Source organism: Dromaius novaehollandiae, chromosome 18 (assembly GCF_036370855.1).
Source record: "Dromaius novaehollandiae isolate bDroNov1 chromosome 18, bDroNov1.hap1, whole genome shotgun sequence".
Classification (NCBI taxonomy): Eukaryota; Metazoa; Chordata; class Aves; order Casuariiformes; family Dromaiidae; genus Dromaius; species Dromaius novaehollandiae.
In genome coordinates, this window is record NC_088115.1 from 12466783 (window position 1) to 12492712 (window position 25930).

Below are 25930 nucleotides of genomic sequence, written 5' to 3' on the forward strand. Positions count from 1 at the left end.
AAGATGGAAACTTTTACCTGTTTTGGTTCAATATTCCTGCAACACGGCACAATGCAAAGGGAAACACTCTGATACAGATTCTAAAGCATAAGTTTGCTCAAAAAGAAACTATCAAACCATTTGGCATTTTATTTTGTTTGCAGCAAATAAAAATAATACATTTCGGCAAGTGGTGAAGCCATTCTGTAACCAAGAACACTGGAGGATGTTGTAGGCAACATGGAGAACCTGTTCTCCCAGAGAGGAAGCATCTTACAAGAAGCAGCAATACATTCTAGTTCCCCGAATACTGATTGCTTATTCCACCTATCAAATTTCTATTTCTCTCAAAAGACAGTTTTTGTTCCTAGTGACAACAAAACAATTTGCTCTTTTCTATCAAGCTTTGTTTATAAAGCTCAGTGAAAAAATACTTTGGAGAAGTTGAGAGCGAGCAAGGTAGCCAGTGTTTTATAGATAAGGCTCTTCCCCAAAGAGTTGCAAATCTCAGGTGAGATAAGGATAAACAATAGCATTTGGATACAACAGGTAACGCTAGTTAACATGTGTTTTCATATGTCCATGAGAATTTTAATGATTCTCAGAGGTCTATTTTGTTCACACTTTTACAAGGGAAAAGTTAGAGCCTAATGACCTTCTCATGCTTTTAGTCAGTGATTTGAGAACCACAACATTTTTAATGTTACTGATGAAGGGTATTTAGTTCCTTCTAAATCTTGTGCACCTGGTATTCTCGCAAAGGTTTGACGATAATTGTTCACAGCTAGAGAACAGCAGTGCAAGAGTGGCAGACAAATGAGTCTTGTATCAAAACTACACTTAAATAAAACTGACAAAGACCACCTATATAGCCAAACTATATAACAGGTGCAAAGACGACATCTGAGTTGCTTCTAAGAAGAAGCGGCCTCGTTAGCTAATATTGTGTACAGCTGAATTCTATCACAAATTCTCCAACTCTGGGGAACCACTGTGACTTGACCTTTAAGAACAGTGAGAGGAACTAAGACGCTGAAGTGACAAACCACCCAGGGATCAGAAACCCCCCAGAACATCACTGAGTTTAGCACTGAAATTTCCTCCAAACAGCACTGCAGAAGACAACACAGTACCTGACTGTGTGTTCAGTGCCCTCCTGTTCTGAGAAGATGGTACATGAAGAAACACTGGCTCTCCTGTTCCTCACTAGAAACACTATGCACAGGAGAGCTAGTGAAGACTGATCCCCTCATGATTTGTTTAATGTAAGCTAAAATGCAAAGCACTTAAATTCATTCTGGGTATGTCAGTGAATTTTACAAGAGTTACTTTAGCCAGTAATACATATGAGAAATTAAAAGATTCTAAGAATGAACTACTGAGGCCAAGTAAATATCTGACTCTAAAAAGTTACGAGCAAACTGGTGAAAAGATCAGCAACAAATAACCTAGTTACCTATTCTAACATTGATCAACTGCTCTCTCCATGTTCTATGTTATTGTTATAAACAGGCTATCGAGATACTTGCTGAAGTTTTGGCCCTTTGCTGGCCTGTAATTCAGAGCCTCTCTAGTGGTCTCCAACACACTCAATAAGTATTGTAAATGCATTAAATTCATACCAACTCACTGACAGCTCACATGTTAATGAACACCATCTAGAAATGACTTTATTTTGATATCTTCATCTAAAAGTTGGAAGAACAGGCTTAAAGCCAAAGTAAGTTGTTTGCCAAGTGAGCCACAGCTGCATCACCCCAGGTCCTCTAAGGGAGTATTTCCCTTTAGGCCAATTAGAACCTTCTCCACCATGAGCCAAGTAATTCTCTTGCAGAACAACTACATTTTCCAGCCCAGCGTTACAACATGGTAAGCAAATAAAGGGGTGAAGGGAGTGAGAGAAGACAAGTTAAATTCTTAATAAACTCACCAACCATTTCACATGAAAAGCTGCTCTAATGACATGTCTTAGAGAATAAGATGGCATCTACCTATCCTCAGCTTGTAAAAGCACAAATACTTTTGTAGCTAAAAATGTTATCCCAGGTTATATAGTGACCTAAAAAGACTACTTTTTAAAATTAGAATCTTATTCTTCAGGAGACTAACATTGTCTTTTTGTGAAAGTACTTAAGTGACAAGAATAACCTCAAATATACTGCTGCGACAAAAATGCAAGACAAAAAACAGAAAGAAAGCAAAATCAGTGTTTTCATTCAGTTAGCAGTAAGAAAGTCAATTAGTTTAAAAAAAAAATCATATTTGATATTGAGAACGCAAAATGATGCTGTATTTTAAAGTTTCTTTTCAAAGCAATATTGCATTTTTGTTTACTGGTTAGTTAGGATCATATTTTTCTGAATCACTGTTTTCAGAACAGGACAACTCCTCTCAAAGAGTGTCAAGTCTTTTCTGCTATGGTGCAGAACCAGTTCTCTCTTGATGAGACATGCATTGCTCTCTGCAGTGCATGACAGATGCAGACATGCATCTGCTTCTGTTTTGTATGCACATTTTAGTTTAGTTCTGTAACTGCTTACATATTTCAAGTGGAAAGACACAATCTTTCTGTAACTTCTATAGCTTCTATAAAATTATGATTATACCAAGCCTGATACTACTGTTATTGGAAACGGAGAACACTCAGCATCTCTTCAAAATGAGCTCTTAAGAGCTCTTAAGAAGTGCACATTTCCTCAAGTAGAACACACACGACAGATCAAAATTCTGCTCTATGTGTCCTGAAGGCATGCACTGGCAAAAATAGAAAAGGAAATTATTTTACCTCTGTGATCAACAGAAGGTTTGAAGGCTTGAAGGATCTTCGGCACTGCTATCCCCATATCAAGTTCAGTCAGAGTTAGTTCATTCATGAAGTATGGCAGCTAAAGAACAGAAAGTAAAAAAACAAATCCATGTTATGGAACTAAACATCATTGTTTCCTGAGATTGAAAGGCCATTAAGACTTAAAAGAAGAATTGAGCTGAAAAGTTACCAGTGAAAGAACACAAATATGATTACATGAATTTCTTCAAATTCTAGGATTTCACGTTTGTCAGTTTCAAAATAATATTTTAAGGGAGAGATTTATTATCTGATTTTGGAGTGAAAGTGTTTTTAATCTACATTTAGGTTCAGATGCTACCGTTGACTCCAACTGAAATCTCTGGTATGCTTTTCAGTCAAAGCATATAAACAGCTGAATAACAAAGTATAAATCCTATTTTACTGTGAATAAAAATGAGACACTTTGTTTTTGAAGTTCAGTCATATATTTTATAGCGGCAGTTACATCAAAATCTTAGCTATTTTTATCTTTGGTAAATTCTACCATAGCACATTAGCCTTAAAATCTGTATTATAATTCTAGTATTACAAAAGTCACTGCATTTCTGTGCCGGTATTTGCTGTAGAATTTCTATGAACTAGAAATACTTATCTACCGTGAACAGATAGGGCTTTAACCTATCAAAAATACATCCATCCCTCATTCCCTGTCTTTCCATTGAACTGTTTCCAATGAGATGTTTGAATACCCTGCTGTCATGATTGCAGAAATAGCCAGCACAGAATTAGGTTACTGCTTATTTCCCCAAAGCACAAGCAACACTATCTCACAGCTGGTGGTGGCAGCTAAATTTCAGAGCTTGTCAGCAAGACTACTTCTTTCTTTGCCTTTAGGAAGAGGTAAACTCCTCCCCAAACACCAGGGGCTGAACAGGCCTGTGATTAACTGCTGCTGTTGAGAAGGTTACAGAATGCAAAGGGAAGACCCAGAAGTCATCCGAAAGCATCATTTTCGTCCTTTGAACTTATGCAGCGGATGCACAATTATTATCCTTTCACCCACCAGACAGCTGTTGCATTGACTGCCACTCCCATCGACCTCTCCTGCAGGCAGCACTGAAAGTTATATGAGATATATGAGCACCCTCATCTCCTCCTCCTTAAAGGCAATCTAACACTTCCAAAAGCAGATTTCATTTTGTTCAAGTTCTGAATCTGCATTTAGTTTCTATTCACAATTCTAATGTGCGTGTGGGGAAACCAGAAGTACTGTAGGTCTGCAACACTAGCTATAGAGACCTGTGTCAGGGAAGTTTAATACTTTATAAGCAGTTCTATTTATTCCTAAGTAAATACAGCAATACTTCCATTTTCACATAGGAACTTGGCAGACACAAATAGTTAATTCAGCTGTAGTTCATTTGAAACTGAGGCAACAAAGGTAAGCTGTCGAGATCCTACCGTGAAATTGATAGCAAAGCTGAACTGGAGATCTGAATTACATTTATTTACTCATTTGTCTTTTACAGTGCCCTGGATATCTAAATAAGTGGGTTTTTCTACTGTTTCTAATTCCAAAGACTGTGTTTGTTTTCCTCTATCAGAAATGAGAAGTGCAAGTCCCTGGGCTAGTTACCTTTATTTTGCTGAGTTTCATTTGGATCTTCTTGGACACTAGATCAGACCAATACTTTTCTCCTAAAAAATCCCAAAATATTCTTCCAAGGAACGCATTCACCCAGGCTTCCTGTTCTTCTTCTTCAGCTGCTGCATGGGCATCTGGTAACTGAAAACAGAGCAGGTTATTCAGCCTTGGAAATGCTGTAAACTAAGGTCAGAAAAAGCCTCATTTACACTGGGGAGTTCAGTGGCTGGCTACAAAAAGTAAACGTTCAGCACAGAAAGCAGCTTTAAAATCACATCAGCTGGCCTGACACGAGTTGTTTGTTACCATCCTGACGTGCAACAGAGCGAATAAGACTACACAGATATAGATTTACCTCAAGCAATGAAATGAGGAAGTCATAAGTATTTTAACCTCTGGCAGAAAAAGCAGGTAAGACCGGAGTGGAGATAAGCCCACTCCACTTACAAACATAGTTTCTAACACAGACACCCTCCCTTCTCACCAGGGTCTGAAAGAACAGCTAATCTATTCTTTTTGCTTATCAGAAAAATAGGAGGGCAAGACCCAACCTCAGATCCTTAAATCCAGTTCACAAATAGAAACACACACACAGTACAGGGAAACACACTTCTTCCTCGTGTTTGTATACTGGATTCAGAAAACCATATTGTTCTTTCTGCTACATTAAAGGTTTTGTTTACAGTCCAAGAAGATTATGTCTTAGTTCATTTGAGAACCATCTCAAAACACTTGAATTATATACTGGGATGTTGCATCACTGATTACAGACATAAAAGCAAAGCCAGCTGAAATAACCTGGGATGTGTACAAGCTACCATGATCTCTTTCAAACCAGGAAGTTTGAAAGAAAAACAACATGAAAGAAAGACAACATATTTAACAGCTCAACTGCCTGTAATGAAAGGAGAATTACCCTTTCATTATTATAGGCAGAAAGCTTCAAGCCAGCAGAATAGTGTTTTATAAGAGGAATCAGGTAGATGCTACAGTTGCCCTAAAAGTGCTGAAGAGCCTTTCTTAGCAATGACTGCTCTCGATGGCTGCAACCTCACGCAGGCAGAAATTGCTGGGTTGGTAGCTTCTTCTGTGACACAAGTTTCCTGCCAGCACCGCTGATGTATTTACAGAACAACGTCTGGCATGTGTCAGGTTCAGCAGTGAATTCATCACTGCTTCAGGGGCTGTCGGGGGCTAGAGTCTCCTTTCCTGGGGCGGCTATGAGCCATGTTAATTCACACGCTGTGCTGTGGCCTCCTGCACCTTTTCTGGAAGCTGTATCAAAGTCTGGCAACAAAGATGCACGACACTAATTACAATTTTTAAATGAACCAATGATCATACTTTATACAAGGTTCCATTTATTAAGAGTGATTCATCAACGTTTTAACAAGCAGTTATGCAGTCTAAGAGCTCAAAGAATTATTTACTGCTATTTGACAGTGCTATTACGCTGTTATGTACTACACAAGACTAACACATCAGCCATTCGGTATCTCTTTTAAAAGACATTTATAAAATGGAAACCATTCGTATGAAGTATGACCATCCATGCCTTAGCTATTTTTGAGCAAGACTTTATCCAAATCAAGTTGTAGTCCTGTACAAAAGCCAATACCATTTCTGTCCCTCAATAAACCCAAACAGCAGGGATACCACAGTAAAAGCTGCCCCACTGCAGTCAAAGCCACAACTACACAGAAGACATATGGTAGGTGAATTCCTGACCCTGTTCATGGCAACAGGGCTGGGACATCACCCTTGAAGAAAGAACTGACAAGGTTAAGCACTTTCTGAAGCAGAATTTATAATGTAGTATCCACACTGAAAAACTGCTAAAACCAGGATCTAACTTACACTTTCGTCATAAGATTATTCTATCCAATAACACAGGGGATAGGGAACGGCGTTCAGATATAGTCAGGAATTTTAGGTTTTGCAGCTCCCCAGAAGGAGCAGAAAATGAAGACCAACTACCACGTACTAAAATTGCACTTAAATTGTTTCAGCAAGCAGGACCTCAAAAACATGCTTTTAGTTCAATCTATTTTAGAATATATACAGAAAAGGTTATTAACTTTGTACTATTATTAGTAAACTATTGAGAAGTGATCTGTTTTTTTGGTTTTTTGTTGGTTTTTTTAATCTTAAACATTAGCTGTCAAGATGCAATTTCTAGTTCTTTTGGGACTAATGCTTTCTAGGATACAGCTGTGTTATTCCTAATGAAGAAAATCTACAGCCACTTTGCCTTCAGCAGTATAATCTTTTAAGGATGTTACATTGTACAAACCAGAAAAAAACACAAATATTCTTGGGAGATAAGAAATCAAACATGAAAAACTTGCATGTTACAGTAAGAAGAAACTGTGGTCAAAGGGCAGTGGGCAAGTGTGAATCCCCACACTGAATCTGTAAAAAGTTTAGGTCCAAACTGTAGTTAAAACAAATCTTATCCCCCCCCCGTCCCCTCCCCACACACACACACAACTGATTTTTGAAGCAGCAGTTAACAAGATAAACTATACTACCACTTCTGATGCATCTTTTGGTGGGGGGGAAAGTATTACCTTTTTCACAGCTGTAGGGCTGCTCTCTGCACTGAGGACTGGACTACCTGAAGGGCTTTTCTTTTCATGTGGAATGCATTTGGCCATATAAACATTGTAGTCCAGAAGCATTTTCTGTCGCACATTGCCAGCCAGATCCTTGTGCTTAGGCTGGGATGAGATTTCTTCTGCACTTCCCTTGCTGCTGCTCCGGCTGTGTGTAAGAGCTCCAGACTGACTATCGGTTCTACTATGTGTTGGCAAGATCCCTAAATCAAAATGAATAATAACTGTTAAACAGCAAGAAATCTGGCAGTCAAATAACGAAGTGTATGATCAAATACTTAAAAGAACAAAATTAGCTTGCAGAAATAATTTATTCTGAAAATAGACCACTCAAGGAGTGCTTTCCCATTTTTAAGACTACAGTAAATTATCATGTTTAGGCGGTCTTAAACCCAAATTAGTCAACATTTGACATGAATCAGTATTCAGCAAGACATCTGACTGAAAACAAACTCAGCTGACCAGTAACGCATTTTTGTGTGGGCACTCTCATAAATACAACAAAATTCCCAACAACTGTACAGGGAATGCCTAAAATAAAGACAGGTGACTAGAATATATCTATAACTAAATTTTTAAGTTTAATTATAGACTGTGAGGATTAAAGAGACTGTCAGAAGGGTGTAACTATTAGAATTTTAATTATCCATTAATTTTGCATTTGCATTTCAAGAAGTTATGTTCCAGAAATAATTATGTTAACATATTTTTAAAAAGCTTCTCAGAGAACAGATAAGGAAAGAAAAGCATGAGTCATACTCAGGAACCAAAGGATGGTTTTAAATTAATTTTTCAAACATCTGATCAATGTTGTAGACTATCTGACATGTGTTTGCTGGTTTAAATGTGTATTCGGAGAAGATTTTGTATTTAAAATGTGTTTTTTTGTGACATTAACCCATGCAAAAGCTCTTAATTTATTTTAACAAGAAATTGGAGCAGAAGGCAGGATAGAGAAGGGGAAAAAGGAATAAGAGTCTAATGCAAATGCTGACATCAGTTGCAACAGCACATAAGAAAAAAGATGGAACAAATCACCCTTACGAAAGTTACAGAAATTACAGTCATTTAAAAATCATGTATTCTTATAAAATAGTTTCAAGCAACTATCCACTAGGAAGAGCTGAGTATTTTGCTAGGTTAGTGAGTTGCTCTGGTTTGCCAATTGGAGGGTACCCGATCAGACACAAGGGTGGATGAAGATCAGTTCAGGAGAGAGGTTTGACGGGATTTGACAGCAGTGAGTTACTGACAAATCAGGCTAGCTTTATCTAACTATACTTTAAAGATAATCCTATGTAATTGTTTGGGTTTTTTTGGCAGGGCTAGTTTTATGCCAGATTAGGAAATTAACTGCTTTTCCACATAGTCAAGCAAGTTTTACTAACAAGAGCTGGTACAAGCAAGCAGGGAGCATGTATGGCCACGAGAGGAAAGGCCTGGGGGGGTGGGGGGGTGGATGAGGGGCCAAGATAAGAAGCAGGAGGGCCCCCTTTGGCATTACGTAGCTGTTAGGATCAGTACAGTTCCACAGTTGCTATAGCCACCACTGTGAAAACAAAACTTTGGTTTGTTTCTTTTAATAGACAATATCAGTAGAGTACAAAACATTGAATACCTGGCTTGCTTCCACATAAACTGGATGGCTTCTTTGCTTCAGACTTCAGCTTGGATGCCAGAAGGAACCTCCTGAACCATTCCTCCTTCTCCCTACCTGTCCTTCCAAAGAGGTAAAGTACTTGATCCTTGTGGCTAGTGGACTTTGCCCCATCCTGCAGTTTCTTGGGTTCTTCATTGTTCAAGTCCACTTTTTCTGCAGATAACTTTTCTTCTGCATTCTCTTTGTCGGTCTGGGCCTTAGCCATGAAGTCATCCTGTCTAGCAAGTTCAATGCAAATAGGGTACTTCTTATTCCAAATTCGTTTTCGTGCCAGACTCTTGGGAACCAAGGAAATCTGAAGGATAAAGAAAAGGGTTAAATTAACCTATTTTTCAATTATAATTTCCACCTTTCTATATTCATATGTGGAATATGAATGCAAGAGATATGGATCCCATGCAGAATTCACTAGGTTTAACCAACTTAACTCATAGCTGGTTGATGTCTAATCCACTGCAGTCACCAGGTCTTTGGTTTCATAAATCCTCCAAAAAATAAGGTGAGCCACAGCCTTAGGAATTTAAACAAGGACCACTCAGGTAGCTTAGACTTCTACAATAATGTGTTAGAAACTCGGTTTTCATTTAAGACACTTTATTCTCAGAGCTATGCAGAAAAATAGAAAAACCAAGAACCTTATTTCTTTGATCACTAGGAAAGTAATGAAAATCCAAGTTGAGTTTTAAAACTCATCACTTTTCAGGCCTACCTCATAAATTGAGTGTTTGAAGCTGGCAACAGTCAGGTCAAACTGTGCAAGAATCAAGGAATAGAAATGACTTGCCAATAATTACATTCCGAGTTCAGTAAATTCAGAGAGAGCTGAGACAATGCAAGTGATGAGAAGAGTGGCAAGAGGTAAAAATTCTCATCTCGGGGCTGAACCTAGTTTTCCAAAAACTATGGGCAAATACCTTGGAGAACAGCCATCATTTGCTGATTACATGCAGAGCACTCAGCACTTTTGCAACTGATTTTGGGGAGGGAAAAAAAAAAGTACCAGAAAATTTTCTAAGGCACCATGGGGAACAACAGTCAGTCAAGTGCTCTTGTAGCATGCGATAGCTTTCTTGCCTTCATTACGGGAAAACAAATCTGTAAAAGGCAGGAATCTAAGTTTCTACCTCATCTTTTTCACCATCTTCCTTTAATGGAAAGCAGAGCTGAGGGCAAACTCCTTCCCCACACTGATTCAGGGAAATGAAGGGAGGTTTTCCTCTCTGTCTTCTTTGTCCTTCTGTCTAATTTTCACAGAAAACTGAAAGTTTCCTGCCACTTCTCTATCACCAAGGTCCTCTACTGATGTATTGCATTAAAAAATCCACTCTTTTAATTATGAAATATTAATGTGTTACTTAATACAATGCCAATGGAATCAACTTTCCACTACAACTCCCCACAGATCTGCAGGAGTCTATAACATGTATGGAAACGGTTCCAGCATTATTCTTGATGTGCTCTTCCAGGTGCAAAAAATCCTCTTCTCCTTCCCTAGACAGTGGGTACAATGGCGAGTGTTGTTTGTTCCAGACACCTCACTCTTTTGCTTTCACGTACAATGTGTGTTCCCCCTCCAACAGTGAAATGCAAAGGTTGTCTGAACTGCCTTGGGATAGAAACACCAACCAGGAACTATGCATGTTCATGTAAGCTTCAAAACAAGCAGCCATGCAATAATCTAATGTATTAGGAACAATACTCTAAACTTCCACATGTTAACTTCTGCTTTGAGTTGTCTGAGGAAAAGCATGCTTTTCCATTATTGTGTAAATATGTAGATTTTTTTTTAATCCTCTCGATCCTCCTCCTCAGCGCAATCTTTTGCAAGTTAATCCTGGAAACAATTTTGTTTACATAATGACAGCACACGAAACTAGAATGAAAAATCTTAAAGATTCAAAGTCTTCCTTGTTAGAATCACAGACATAAGTAAAACATCTCACCTTGCTCTCTGTAAGTTCATAAATTTTCTGGCTGACATATGTGACTTCAGGCTTTGGCTCATTGTAAATAGCCCTTCTAGAAATATTTTTATTGGGTTTTGAAAGTCTTAAGGTGCTTCCTTCGAGACGCACATAGACAGAGTGAGTCAAAGTAGCGTGGTACGTTTCTGGATCGTAATTATAAATTTCATTCATCCATCCCTAGAGAAGAAAACACTTGTTAACAGGCTTTTAAACTGCTGGAAAACCAAGTACAGTACGCACATGAAAGGTTTAAATAGTTACCCAAGCTTTTGCCAAACTCATGTCACTTGCTGCACAAACGAACGCAACAAAGCAGCAAGTGCCCTGACTGAGAGCACCCAACCAACGGAGCACGAGATGAGGACTGTATTCCAAGCACAACATTTGTTTTCCCAGGTACATCATTTCATATCAGTAGTGCAGCACCCTCAGCTCCTCGTCATGAAACTCTGCAAGATGCACAGACACAGGCTGCTGGGAGCAGCCAGCAGCCAGCTGGCGAGGGCACGCTGCAGAGCGGGCAGCTCGTCTGCTTGTAGGGAGCCCTGACATTTTAATCATCGACAATCAAGGACCGAGTAGAAGACCACAATGGAGTTTGTTTTAATGCACAATCACTGTTCAACAGCACCTAATGAATTGTGTCACTGCTCGGCTGCAATGCACATATCATCCAAGTGGATTGCATTTCATTACCTAGAGACCTGTGCAGGAAGAAAAACAGAAAACAAACAAGCAAGCCCTGCTGTAACACGTCTGTAGGTATGTAACCGATTCCAGCCATGGGGGTGGCATTATTTCTCTAACACCTGACTACAGAAAGTGCAAGATGATAAACAGGGCAGAAGAGAAGCCAGAATAGTCATTCATGAAGGACAAGTTTTCCTTCTCTTAACCTGCCAAATGATGTACTTTATTAATGATTTCTATCTGCACTCCAAGACCTTAAACCTACATATTCAATATCTATTAATGTCAGAGTGAAGGAAATAGCTCGGCCCTTACCAAGACCAATTTAAATAGCATCTCTAGTATTCCTCAAAAACGTTGCAACTACCATATGCAAAACACCTCAGACATTACTGCAGCTTCTTAACTCACCAAAGAAGTTTCCACCCACACACAAAAATGTAGTTTATTTTAATGCTCATTTACTTCAGTGCCATATAATTTCTCAAAGTAGACAGCATATGCGCTCTTAGATGCCATAGCAACAGTGCTACCTATTTTGCTTGCTCCATGATCTAACTCCATTTTCACTATAAACCATAAAAAACTAGGTAAATTAGCATTCTTTTTATGTTCGGTAAAGATTAAGTCACGCATCTTTGCTCAACTCCAAAGCAGACGGCCTCATTATTTATAGAAATACCAGTGCCAATACATGCTCTTTGAAGAAGCTGTTTGTTTTTCTTTTTGCTTACACTGGGTATATACAACTTCCATATAGGAAATACAACTCAAGAGGAAGGGTTTTCTATAAACCATCAAGGTTCTGCACAGCAGGGTTGATGTTTGCTTGAGCATATCCTATTTCCTTCCTAGAAATTATTAAGCCAAGGCATCTCTGAGCAGACAGCAATTAATTTTCAGCCAGGAACTCCAGCTGGACTTACTGAAGCACAAGGACATCACAGGCCATGCCTAAAGCCACGGCGAGCTGTTCACCGTGCACAGAACTAGAATATCCATATGGCCCACAGATCTCGGAAGGGACTCCCACCTGCCCCCTGGATCAGATCTCAGGCTATTTCTAGCTCTGACGCTGAAGTCGGGAGGCCGTCAGCCAGGGCAAATGTACAGACCTCAGAAGGCTATTGCCTCCTCCTGCAAAAAAAGCACAGCTGAAGACCACACAAACTGGCACAAAGAGAAAGAAATACTTAAGAGAGCAGCTCCTCACAGGGATCTTAGTGACATGAGCCCTGTTCTTGACTTTAATAAGCAATAAAGTTATTTTCAGTATGTGGATGGGAAGTCCTCTTGCATGCAAGGCACCCGAGCAGAAAGGATAGGGTGTACTTGAAGTTTCTTTAATACCCTGGTTGAGATGGAACCAGCAGAACTTTCCGACAGCAGCACTCAGGCGTAGCGAAGGACACGTAGCAATGAAGCCACGCATGATTTATGTATCTCTCTCTCTTGACTGCCACAGTGCCATGCTAAGAAGTGAAAATCCTACACTTCAAACATGGAAAGGTGAGAGTTAAGAAGTCATCAGCACCTTTGGACACAGGCCAAACGCACAAACTTTGCTAGGCTTTCTCAGTAGCTATAAGATTACTATCCAAGTCCATCATTGTCACGTTTTGATTTTATCCCTCCAAAACATACAGGGATGCCGTAGCCACATCTGCGATAGAAAGAAACGAGGCATGGCTTACGGTACGTGACTTAACCAAGTTCAGTGAACCTCTAGTGGCACAGAGGTCTGCATTCACCTGGTGTGCCATCCACTCGACCGGCACCTTACCTATCTAGTTCCTATTACTGTGCCAATATCAGTCTTTCTGCAAGAACAACACTGTACAGGATCTGCACAGGCAGCACGTATTTGCTGGTAGTCCCAGACAGAAGATTTCCTTACACTACATAATTAAACAGCAGAGGGGAGACACTTCTGAGGATGGTCACCATTTTCCCGGCAGTGACAAGACAGACTGTATGTAAAGGGTAAAAATAAGTAAACCAGGATCTCCCTCAGCTTGCACAGGCCTGCTTCTGTCTCCGCATTAGCGGGTGCTGGAATGTCCCACCTGCTTTTCTGATCTCTACCATGCGCCCAGGCTTTCCATTTCAAATAAATGGATTAGTTCTATAATCTGCCAAACACACTTTTTTTTTTTTTAAACCCTGTACTGCAGGCTCCCCTGCTCATTAAACAGAACAAACACAAGTGCAAACACATGCTCCTTCTCCTAGCACAACCTCAGCTCGCGAGGGACAGAAGAACCCCTCCAAGTTGTTTAACAACGATTTCTGGCTGCCTAAGCTATTGAACATTCAAAATCTAGAACACGCAGAAATTAAACACAGTAACTGCCTAAAATAGCAACCTATACAGCAATTTCCATACAAGAAAGAGATTGGCTGCTTCATGTACTTCAAGGTTAGCCCAAAAACCAAAGATACAGAAAATTAAATTCAAATAATTGGTTTTATTCAGGTAGTCTCAAGCCAACAGTCAGTACTATAATCTTCCTTATAAATAAATTCTAAGATTCCTAATTTCTAAGGATGCAGTTTCCTGTTTGCACTCAACTTTCAGGTTATTTTTTAAATGGAGAGAAACACTGCAAGGCTCAGAGGCAGCTGTTAATACTTTATCAATCATGCTTCACTATTAATGAATCTCAAAATCTGTGCCAGCTGCAGGCATTTTTCCCATATACCTAACAGTGCTAAGGAAGTAAAAAATACCATCTGCCTTCTCATTTCAGCAATTCTCATTTTTGTACCATAGATTGTTTTGTTTAACATGAAAGCATTTTTGAGAAGGTTATCCAAGAAGCTTCAAGATTCCTTCCAGGTTCTCACATTTTAAGAACAGTTTTAGCAGAAACACCTCCTCCCCTCTCTGCAAAAAGAAAAGGAAACAAAAGATTCACAACCTATGGTAACCGCTTTGCAATGCATCTAAACAGAGAAGTTATTTGAAGCAGCAGTTCTGTTACCGTAATCTGCTAGCAACAGATATGTTTTCCCAAACTACTGAAACAACAATGGGTTTCCTTGTGTAGGAGAGGAGAGACTGTATGATTGGTTTTTTTGGTACTAGCGAAGTTGTTAAAATAAGAAATTCAGTAATTCAGGGAGGACAATGACTATAGTCATATGCCACTGTGCAGCTGCTTGCCATTTGCACTGATCCTGTGATCTCCATCTCTAAAGGTCAGCAGTTTCTCTGAATTCACAGCTGAAATTAGGAGAAAGTGCCCAGCTATCAGCCTAGTAACTAACTTAAAAAGCATCCAATTAGAATATTGGAGGAATGGCTTTTATAGCAGAGGTCACAGAAATTATTAAAAAAAAAAAGAAAAAAAGAAAAAGAAAAGAAATCTAACTGGCAGGATCTGGCCAGCTTGTCAGAGAGCAGAGACTGAACTTTGGCTTTCAAAGTGCACTGTGTCATCCCTGCCACAGCAGTGCTATCAGCTATCCGAACCCTCCAGAGAACGCCTGGGTCTGTGCAGCACAAGCACTCACACTAAATGGCTTTAAAAGGCCTCCACTGCTTTGCTTCTCTTCTTTCACCAAAAAAAAAAAAAAAAGTTTAAGAAATGACCATCACCTTAACTGAAAAGCATATTTGTTTGCCAGAGGCCACTATCAAGCATGAAATCCCTTGAGTGATATTCAGGAAGAGCACGCTGGTAAAAAGCCTCCTCTTTCTGTGCAGCTACGGTTCAGAAAGCTTCACTTCTTCAGCAGGCACTGCCAACACGGTGTACGTTTCTGCTAATAAATGTGTTTTCTAATGGAAATGGTAGATTTATCATTTCCATTTTAGCTGTTACTTAAACCTTTTGTATCAGTCAAGAGAACACAAGGGAACACACACTTGGAAAGGCCAACAAGGAAGTTAGAAAAGCCTAATGCGTTCAAGCAGGAAAAAAAAAGAAAAGAAAAGAAAAGAAAAAAGAAAAGAAAATCTGCTGTGGGCACTGAAGAAAAAAACTGAGCAGACAAAAAAAGGAAGAGGAAGCTAAAGAAATGAAGACTGCAAGGGAGCAAAAAGGTAACACACTGAAGATGCACCACTTGGTGTGGGTTTTTTCTTTTTTTTCTTTTTTCTTTTTTTACAATATCAAAGACATTTGAGTGAAATAAAGAAGTGTTAGAGTCATAGAAATTGAAAAAAATGTAGTTTGATTCAAATCAACAGAAGCACACGCTAGTCAGCACAGAAGTGCTTTATTCTTTCATGTTGCAAAGGAATAGTTCTGGGGAAACAATGTTCGTGTTCAGGTATTTTGGCAACTGCTGAGCAAAATTTTCCACTAGTTCTTGAAATTCAAGAGAAACACAAACTTCTCCATATTTACACAGGAGCACACATACTTGTACAAAAATAGCTTGACAGCAGTTTGGCAGAATCCCAGCTTCTAAAGCCCCATAAAATGGTCTTACTTTTAGCATTTATCATCATTGCATAAAAGCAGTTTAGGCCAAAATGCAAGACCAATGAGTTCTGAATAGAGCATTTTTATGCAAGAGTTAAGTTTGATTTTCCTATATTCATGTTAGTTTTGTTACAGATTAACTCTTAACCTCATTCTGCAGAGGATCTAAACTGTCTAGTGCTCATTTTGACAGAGGCAAATAGGAAATATTCGTACGAGGGGGGAATAATAACGTGCAATCTGCTAAATCTTACTACATTACGTTCTACTACAATATGGGCACTACACTGGGTTTTAAATTCCTGAAGCATTAAAAAGGCCTTTTATTAGTATATTAAAGAGAATTATTTTGTGTGTTAAAAAGCCTAAAAACCACTTCTCAGGCCACACAAAACATAAATCTGCATTCATACACAATCCTCTGCACAGTTATTTCTTGCCTGCAGCCATTCTCTTAGAATATATCTCCTGGATAAAAGCATTAAAATATGGCTTAAAGGCTCTTGAATAACAGCTAACATCTCGAAGAGCCAGCTCAACGTCAGCCAACAATGAATATCAGGAACTTTTCAGCTTCAGCCTACCAATGCAAATACATAAGAAGGGACTCAGCATCCAATTGACAAGGACAGAACTGGAAGTCTGTCAAGATTTGTACATATAAGCAGCAGATAAATCGAACGGACAGGCAGGACCGTTCAGCCCACATTCACTACAGCAGGTAAAGATCACCACTCATGCCATTCAAGAAAAACAGGGAACACCAAGGTAGCACATGGGCTGGGCATGCAATTGCTGCCCGTACTCAGCAAAGTTGCCCATTTTGCAGCCCATTCCTCTAAGAGAAGGCGTTCATAAACGCTCCGATAAGCAAACGTAACAACAGACCACCTATTTGCTTAAGGATCTATAAAATAAGCATGGAAACTACCAGCACAGCTGCAATGAGAACTTATATTTTGGTTATAAGAGTGAAAATCAGAAACTGTGCAAGTGTGCATGCCGGTAAACATGCTAGATAGTACAGTGGCACACTCAGCCATGACCATTGGCAATCTGTGAGCAGACTTTCTTAATTTGAAAAAAGTTTTCAAAAACCCATTACACTTTCTGCAGGCCATGGTGTTAAACAGCAGTCTCAGCCACCTACAGCTGGGTACATAACATGGAAGAGCAGAGAACATATTTTTTCTTAACCACACCAAAAGTAGACAAGGTACAGCAGCTTGCCAGAGCATCTCCCAAGATGCATCTCTAAAAAGATCAGAGTTAAAAGACTCTCTGTATTTCATTCCTTTGCAGGAGTTATTGCAGATCTCTTTTGTGGTGTGACAAAATGTTTCATCATTGAAGTTAACACATCTTTGTGTGATGGTTTGTGGAATTTCAGTTTGTCTGACAGAAGCTGTCTGACAATTCTTTAGTCATGAGTTTTTCTCCCAGTATCTTTAAACTTTTTTCATTAACAGAAGAGATTTGCATTCTGCTTTAAAAAAAAAAAAGGAAAAAAACCAGTTAAATGATACCAAGTGAAAGTTGTGTCACTATCATTCTGAGATGCTTCTGTTTCACATAAGAAACTAGGAGCTGCTTTACTATAAAGCTCTGCAATAGGGAAAATACTATTTTAATAGTATTTAGAGTATTAGAGACAAAGATTAGGTGAATCAGAACGGGGCAGGGAAGAAGCACAAAGCTACTGAAGGAACTGAGGTGGTCATGTGGGTCACAGCTGGACAGACAGCAACATGCCAGACAGACCAAGCAACAGCAGCTCACAGCATCTGCACAAGAAGTGACAGGGGAGGAGTGAAGAGGACGGAGGAGAAATTTTCTAAGAGCTTGATTTAAAAAACAGTTCTCAGGCATATATTTTAGTGAACTGTAATCCAGATTATACAACACGCTATTCAAAATGTCAGTGCACAGAACCACAGACATCATAATTCGTGAGTGTGTCCTTTCTCATTGTTCATTCCTCCTCCCATCATAATTAGTTAATGCCTGGGAATAATCTGTATGCTTTCTAACTCTATGCTTTATTTGAACACAATACTTTTGAAGCTTCTTGATTTAACAGACAAGATAAATCACTGTCTAGGTGGTAAAATACCCCAGGAACAGAACACACCTCCCAAGGCACAGCTTCAAGCACAAGTGTTATTTCACACACTAAACTCTGACACCACTGGCTGTCAGTAATTCAGCAGAATCACTTCAAATCCATCAGCAAAATCATCTGCCCTTTCATTTTTGAAGCAATTATTCTATTTTTCCTCTAATCTCAAAAGGAGTTGAAGTCTTATACAGTCTTGGATACTAACTCATTTCTCTCCCTGCCAAAGTCTCTAAAAAAGACTCTAAAGCAATATTCGAATTACAAACACTGATAATTCATCTCATTTGCACCTTCAGAATAAGTCCTTTACCCAGAATAACACATACAAACACACACAAAATGCCACAACCTCACCTTCAGTATTTCAGGTTCTTTGATGTCTAGAGCTCCTGCATTCCATTGCTTTCTCAAACTTTTACGCAATCTGAGATATTCAGGAGTACTTGGAGTAAGAAGCCAAATCACACAGAAAGCCATCATAAATCCAAGGGCAATTCCAAATAGGAGTCCACTTAAGTAGCCAGGGAGAGGGATAATAAAGTAAGCATAGACTAACAGTGTTAAGAAGTACAAAGTTTTCACTGGTATTTTAGGCTGTTGCACATATAGATTATTTTCATCTTCACTGCTGAGCATAGTACCATTTTCCTCAGTCATCTCTGGATGAAGCAAAGTTTCAGTAGGTTTATCAGGTTTGCTTTCATCCTCTAACAAGCAGAAGTCTTCAGAATAAAGTTCACAAAACTCCTCGTCCTCTTTGCTTGCTAGTGCAGACAACGAACATTTTTCAAGTACTAGTGAAGTTTTCATATTCACGTCCTTTGTGCTTGCAGACTGAGAGCTTTTGGTCTCCGTCTCTTTTGCATGTTCCTCAACTGTTTTTGACTGATCATTCTTATTCAGGTTAGAGTCACTTCCATAATAGTCCCCCTCCGAATCACATTCTTCTTCCTTAATGCTGTAGTTGTTATTGCTTTCCAAATGGCCATTCAAACTGGAAAGGTTTGAGAGTTCTGAAGCACTTGAAGATAAGGCTTTGGGCCTGTGGCTACTACTTTCATCACCCATTATTTTACTGAGCAGCTGAAAAGGCTCATAGATTACTTCAGAAAGGCGTCTTTTAGTATCTTCAATTTTAGCCTCCATTTCAGGTACTTTAAAAAAGGAACGAGTGTCAGAAGGAGATGTTAATGGGGATGAAGGGGCAGTTTTAGAATCACCACCTGTAGCTCGAGGTTGAGTGAACTGTTTGAAGAGATGCAAGTTCAGTTTTGAGTCTGGGGGTCTGTAAGACACAGCTTCAGATTCCTGTTTAGAAGTGTCTGTAGACAGAGATTTCACTAAGGTTTTCATTAAGTGTCTGTGTCTCATCGGTGGGGTGGGTTCTTTTGGTTCCACATCTGTTGACAGGGACTTGACTAAACTCTTTAAAGGCTTTGAACCAGAACCTGTGGATGATGCACTAGAGCAGACAACCGACCTGGAAGGGGACGAGGACGGGGAAGACGACAGGTTGGCTTTCTGTTCCGCAGGTGCTGATGCACCCGATAAGCTAACTATATGACATGAATGTGACGAGGGAGACAGGACTAGTGGCACTGCACCGAATACTTGGGATATGGAAGGAGAATCCAACGGCTTTACAGCATCTGCAGTTGGCAGAACTACAGGTGATGAGGACAGTAGTGATGCGGAGTTGGCCACGTTAAGCGAGGTAGCTGGACCAGAAATATCATGGCCACTATGCTCAAAGCAGAGGTCTTCCTTGGCTTCAAGTGCTGTTACAATGCTTTGGTCATCTAGTTCCTCATCAAGAATCTCCTTAAACCCCTCTTCCTCCTCTTCTTCCTCCTTCCCAAATGCAGAGAAATGAATAGTAATGGTTTCTCGGGAGACAGATCGTTGGACCTGTACTTTTGGTGCTGACTGCTTTGAGGACATTTCACCAGTTTTCTCTGCATGGCTACTGTTCTGACTTGTCATTGCAGGTCCCAGAGATGTGTCAGAGTCTGTGAAGAAAATACAGAACTAAGTTAAATGCATTTTTCCCCCTGAAACGTCCTTATTTTCAAGTTTTAAGACAAACACAAGACATGGGTTATATGCAACAGGTCTGTCAGTCGAAGAAAATAAAATACTTCAGACACTTTTCATCTCACTGGATTTAAAACTGTCTAGTCAAATCAAGCACTGTTACTAAACAAACTAACAACAAAAACCCACTGACTGCAGACTTATTTCTTTGCATAAAACATATCTACATTTTAGTTAGTACTCCCATTCACATCTATTTTACTCCCCTCATTCTTAGCATCACTGAATGGAAGAAGGGATTCAAAGAAACACAAGGGCAAAAAAATTGTTCAGGACAATGAGGAAACAAGGATTAGAATAGAGAGCATTAACAGACCCTCTCAGATGACCTTGAAGGAAGAACCTGACATGATTTTAGGTAGGAAAAAAACATAAGTAGAAGATAATCATGCCCAAAATTATAATAGGTTACTGTTTGCCAGCTAGCATATTTCCACACAGCAAAAAAAGGCAATATTAGAAGTGCTGCACTGTTAAAAATACCTTCAAGTGTTCTGAAATCATAGTTCATCCCTGATGTGCCACTTCCCTGTTTCCCCTAAGAGCTGCATTTCTTACTGAGTTCCAGAACATTCATCCCACCCCAGGACATGAAAATTCTTCACTCCTAACTCTCACTTCCTTCTACATATGTTAGATCCTGCTTTTTTTTGTTTTGTTTTAAGCAAAGCTTGCAAACTCAAAGCAAGGACAGAAACATGTGAAAGTCTCCAAGTAGTCTTCATCATTCCATGTTTTGCAAATTATGGACAAACAATCAGGATATACAATAGTCCAATAACTACAGGCAAATCAAAGCGTAATTGGATAGAACTTTATTCTAAAAGTTATCCTCTAAAAATAAAGAATTCCTTTACAAATATATTTTAGCAGAACCCCTAGATGAGGTAGCTCCAAACACAATAATGGGCAGTATCAAACCAATAGTTGTTGAAAAAGCATGAATCTGTCTGGACTCTCTGCTTCAGCAGACAGGACACATTTGAAATACACTGCAGACAACGTATATACTTAGACAAAGAATTCACTACTGCTAGCAGTTTTGCTATAAGAATGTGCAAGGACACTTCAGCAGAGGCAACAGTTCTTCGCATTGACATAGCAATAATACTCTTTCAAAATACTGATCAGTTCAGTTCAGTGCACATGGGATGCTTATAGGATAAATACGCTAAAATCCCTGCCTTTTACAGCTGTTTTCAAACATTTCATTGACCCATGAAAGTGGACTTAACAATACATTTCCATGGAGAGGAAATATAACACACAGTCAAACCAAGGCACTGGTGGCCATTCTCAAAGATGGATCAGGAATTACAAGACAAGCTCTGCCTTTCTGGCTGTGAAGCAGCACTTTATCTTCATTGTCAAGACAGCAAGTTTACCACTTTAGTAACTGAATTACTTTTCAGGAGCTGTTAAAATGCTGTAATCAAACTGTCTAGCAGAATTAATGAGAGGCCTTTGTTGACATTTAAAGAACAGTTCAGAAGAATGATGATGTGGTGTTGAAGAAACATGTACTTCACAAACAGTTGTGGAATCAAAGATGGTATTATGCAGCAAGCCAATGCCACCTGTTTGTCATTATTTTTCTACTAAAGGTTGTAGACCCTTATACTTTTGAGTGGCAATCCTGGTAAGCATTTTTTACAGTGTCAGTAAAGGAGCTGGGTTAAACATTTTAAAATAGCAAATCTTTGCTACCCTGCTCAGCCAGTATAGCTGGATCAAAAGAGACCATCTGTCCACTTTCTACTCAGTACGGTTGTCCATTTTGTGGCTTCTATATTATTGACTAGTTTATTTCTTGCTTCTTCTAGCATTCACATGCTTTCTCATAGTTGCACAGAAGGAACCGGCTTCTATTCTGCTTCATGCAAAGTCTCCAGAAATGTTAGTTCTAGTTTTCAGTTCAATTCTACTGCAAACCTCAGGGAGCCAGTTTGGGCTCAAACAACCAGAAGTTTTCAGAACCTAGTCACACTTTCCTCCACTTTCCACCTGAGCAACTTATCACAAAAATGGTTAAGAAACAAAATACGAAGTGCTACACTGCTCATTTTTCAGATCAATTTGCCAAGAAAATAGCAATTCAATTGTTCCTGCATTATTAAACTAACAGCAATCAGCAGGTACAGAAGCACTGTCTAGGAACAGCCCAAACTATGCTGCAAGGGAAATATTCTGACAACTTTCCCAGCTCTCTCCAAAGTGACTTATTTTCCCAGGACACACTTTTACACAAACAAGCTGAAAGTTAATTTCTAAAGGGCTCTATGCTGCTTCAGAAAGCAAGACCAAGGCCAAATACCATTTCAACTGAATATCCACCTCTTGGTCCTCCCTGCCCATTCCCCCCATGCAAACCTATTTCCTTCCATTGTACCATCCCTAGAGCTCACCAGACCTTTCCATGCAGGATTAGAGACTCAGAATATGCTCCCACAATCAGATCCCAAAGAAGAGCATGGCTGAAGTCTTTATGACAGCTCAGTGGTTTGAGTTGTTTGCCCAAAATGTGATCAAATTCATTGACTTTTTTCTAATTAACTAACTTTCAGAGGGCACAGTAAATACTTTTCGGTCTTCACACTTCTGTACTATACTAGCATTAGACTCTTTTCTGCTCTAAAACACCAACTGTTCTCCTTAAAGGCAGGGACACTTCTGTTGGCTCTATACAATTTATAAGAATAGCATGAGCCACTATCAAGGAGAAAGCTTTACTTTTCATATCTATTCCAGCTGCAGAGATATCCATATACTAGGCAGCTTGAATTCTTCATGGGACAAGTGCTCAAATTCTGCCATTTACCCCCCATCAGTGGGTTAGAAGCCAGCCATTCAGTGACAGAGCTACCTAGCAGGGTCCCTCCAGGGCATCTCCAGGCTGCGTCCTGCATTCAGGCACACAGTCAGGAAGCAGATGATCAGTCTGAAAAAGGCTCTAATACTGTACTAAAAATGTGTCCAATTTTTAAATATTAATACAGTGAAAAGTTACTATTTTTGCTACTATTTAAAACTTAGTCCTTTGGAAGAGCAGATTGAGGATTCTGCATAACACTGAGATTACACTTAGCAATCTACTTTTTACATCTAAACAGCATCTACACCAGTGCAGTTATGTGAGTGTAACCACTTTTACGTTCAATTTCCCCAAGCAAGTATATTCATCTCATGAGGAGTAAAAACAACAGCAGCCAACTCCCTACACAGTTCTGCCTCAGGACCAGACCTGGTTTCAACCATTACTGTGGAACTGTTTTCTTCTGTCCTCCCAAAAGCCCCTCTGACATCTCAGAGTAGTAAAGAGTACCTAAGTGAAGAAAGTCACTGTCGTTGATGGAGCTGTACCTCTAGTCCACTAAAAACTCCTTAAATTGTTAGCTTTCCTGCCACTTCCGTGGGTCAAGCAGTTATTTCCCTAAACAGTATGAACTCTCAGTTATTCAGAAGTTTAGATATGGATTAGTCAGTCATATGTATATACAACGTGGCGAGTGCTGTGGTTGGTGAGAAACTTGGTATCTCACTTTCCTGATGGGATAGCACACTCGGAGCCATCAGCAGAGAGAATCCGTGCCTCCTGCTGGCACCGTTACATGGCACAGTTCAGACAGCAGATTTCCCCAGTCTGTCAGCCAAGTGCACCAAAATTTATTTGGGGGGGGATAATTACTATTGGAAAGATACGTATCCAACTCTATTTTCTTTTCCCTAATGCTGGACCGTCAGCTATCACACATCTGTACTCTAAAATTTTTTCCTGCAAATTGTGAAATTACAGGAGCACCAATCCAAAGTTTGAAGGGCAGGGAGGGGGGAAGGAACACACACACACAACCACACACACACCCCAGGTGTTCCTGGTCATTCAGCCATTCATAACACTACGGAAGAAGGGGGGGGGGGGGAAAAAAGAGAGAGAGAGAGAGAGAGAGAGAGCACACAAGTGCATGCTGTGCTTCCTCTGGCTTAGCACATGATGCTACTGAAACAGCCAAGCCCTTCTCTTCTGCCCATTCTGCACTTACCTTGGATCAAGAACCTAGCAACACGGGAGATCAATATTAACTACCACTTCCCCTCAACAAATAACATTTCTGATTTATTATTTTTGATCAGCTAGAAATCCACAAATTTGGTTAGATCTTCAGGGTACTATATTTACACTGTACAGTTCACTACCTTGTGTTTAAACAGCAGTTGCCAATACATACAGTGCTAATTACCTGAAACAGATGAAGTTTTCTTGCACACACCAAATACACTGGAAAAGAGTCTGCTACTTACCAAATAAGCAAATTTTTTTTATATGATAACTAGTTAATCATGATGTAAAGGAAGGAAATTCTTGATTAGTCATTATTTCCCTACCCTCAAATAGGTTACCATACCATGAATTATGCACAATCTTAAATCAGCACTATCGACAGGGCAGCAGCAGGAAGTTAATATAACCCAACTGCCCTTTGGCATCCTCAGCACATGGCTCACAGGGTAACTAGTATCCAACGCCCTCAACGCCTGGTCCAAATGGCACTGCAGTTGTGGGAACTGATTTTCAGGAACAATCATTTCTATTTGAGCAAACATACGTTTTTAACCTTGTTTGACCTTGCTAGTACTTTTTAAATCAACTCTGTTCATAGTCCGGTTCTGCTACAAGGCAATTCATGCTTTTCCCCCACACACAACTGTTGAAAGGTAAGCCTACATCTTGTATCAAATTTTCAGACGATTGCTACATGGAAAAAAACCAAAAAACACCACCACCACCGCCACGCTACTAACATTTCTTCTACTCGGAGTTGGATTTTGATAACAAACATGTTTTATCAGGTTCTTGAACCATAGGATTTTTCTCTTAAATCCTTCTAATACCTTCACCTCCTCATTTATCCTTGCTCATGGCTTCCACGCTTTTTGCTATTCTTCCCTTGCCACTTGGACCCTTCTCCTTCCAGCCGTTTCAACTGCTGCCCCTCCCCAGGGAACCAGCATTCTTTCCCTCTTTTTTGAAGAGGCGCAATTCCAAACCGTTCAGCTGCAGATTACATGAATATCTGCAGAAATGTACATTTTCATTGACCCTTCTTTTTAAAGCCATACTTTCCCATCTGCCCTGGTTGCCTTATTAGCCCTTTTTTTTTGTTATTGTTGTTGATTCTGAAGATGTGAGATATCTTTTTTATTTACGTAACAGATAGGCGTGAAAAATAATCTTTGATCCTCAGGCTTCAAATGATTCAAAACCTGAATGCAGCTCCCAAGGAGGGTGTGATAAGATAATCATTCCCTTCCTCCATAAGCTTGGGCTTTGGATGCTTTTGCGGGGTGGAACAAGAGCACCGTGTAACTGTTACCATCACTGCCATTTCCAGTTCTTATTTTAAGGACAAGCACCCCCATTATCCACCTAACTGTTAAAACTCTCACCTATTGCATTACTTTTAAAGTTCTGAAACAATGGGCAACAGTACACCAGGTGAACAGTGCAAGCACACTGCCATTTGTTCCTGAGAGTAGAAAACATTTCTCAAGTCCTTTCCTACCGAGCTGTGATGCAGTGCAGCACGGTAGCTGAAGCTGTATTTTCACCCCAGATGACAACACATCTCCAGGACGCCGTGATTCACTATTTGATGAGCAGGAGCACCCAGAAAGCGACCAGATATTGGGCAGTGCTCGGTCAAGTTAGGCCACAATGCCTTTTAAGAGCATTGCTACAGGAACGTGTGCTCTTCCCTTCACCAAGAATGACTAACTGTGATGCCCATTAATGGAAGGAGGGTTGTTTTCGTCTCTCACAGCTCACCTTTCAATTTGCACATGTTCCAGAAAGGGCCTTCAAGAATTGACTTCAACCAAATCCCCAAAACAGGAAGAGGAAAAGCAAAGTCATTTTTCACTTTGAAGTTCTTTTTTGATTAG

At 39.7% G+C, this 25930-nt stretch overlaps 1 protein-coding gene across 6 annotated transcripts in view; it reads right to left on the reverse strand.

Moving 5' to 3' along the window:
• TEX2 (testis expressed 2) overlaps positions 1–25930 on the reverse strand; it is a 66695-nt gene that overhangs the window by 15011 nt on the left and 25754 nt on the right. For all 6 annotated transcript variants that reach the window (XM_026099034.2, XM_064522711.1, XM_026099033.2 and 3 more), the window contains exons 2-7: positions 18251–19905; positions 10631–10831; positions 8646–8982; positions 6983–7230; positions 4404–4553; positions 2765–2864 (exon numbers count right to left, since the gene is read on the reverse strand). In XM_026099034.2, the coding sequence (XP_025954819.2) occupies positions 2765–2864; positions 4404–4553; positions 6983–7230; positions 8646–8982; positions 10631–10831; positions 18251–19905 (2691 nt within the window). The remainder of the gene's footprint in view (positions 1–2764; positions 2865–4403; positions 4554–6982; positions 7231–8645; positions 8983–10630; positions 10832–18250; positions 19906–25930) is intronic.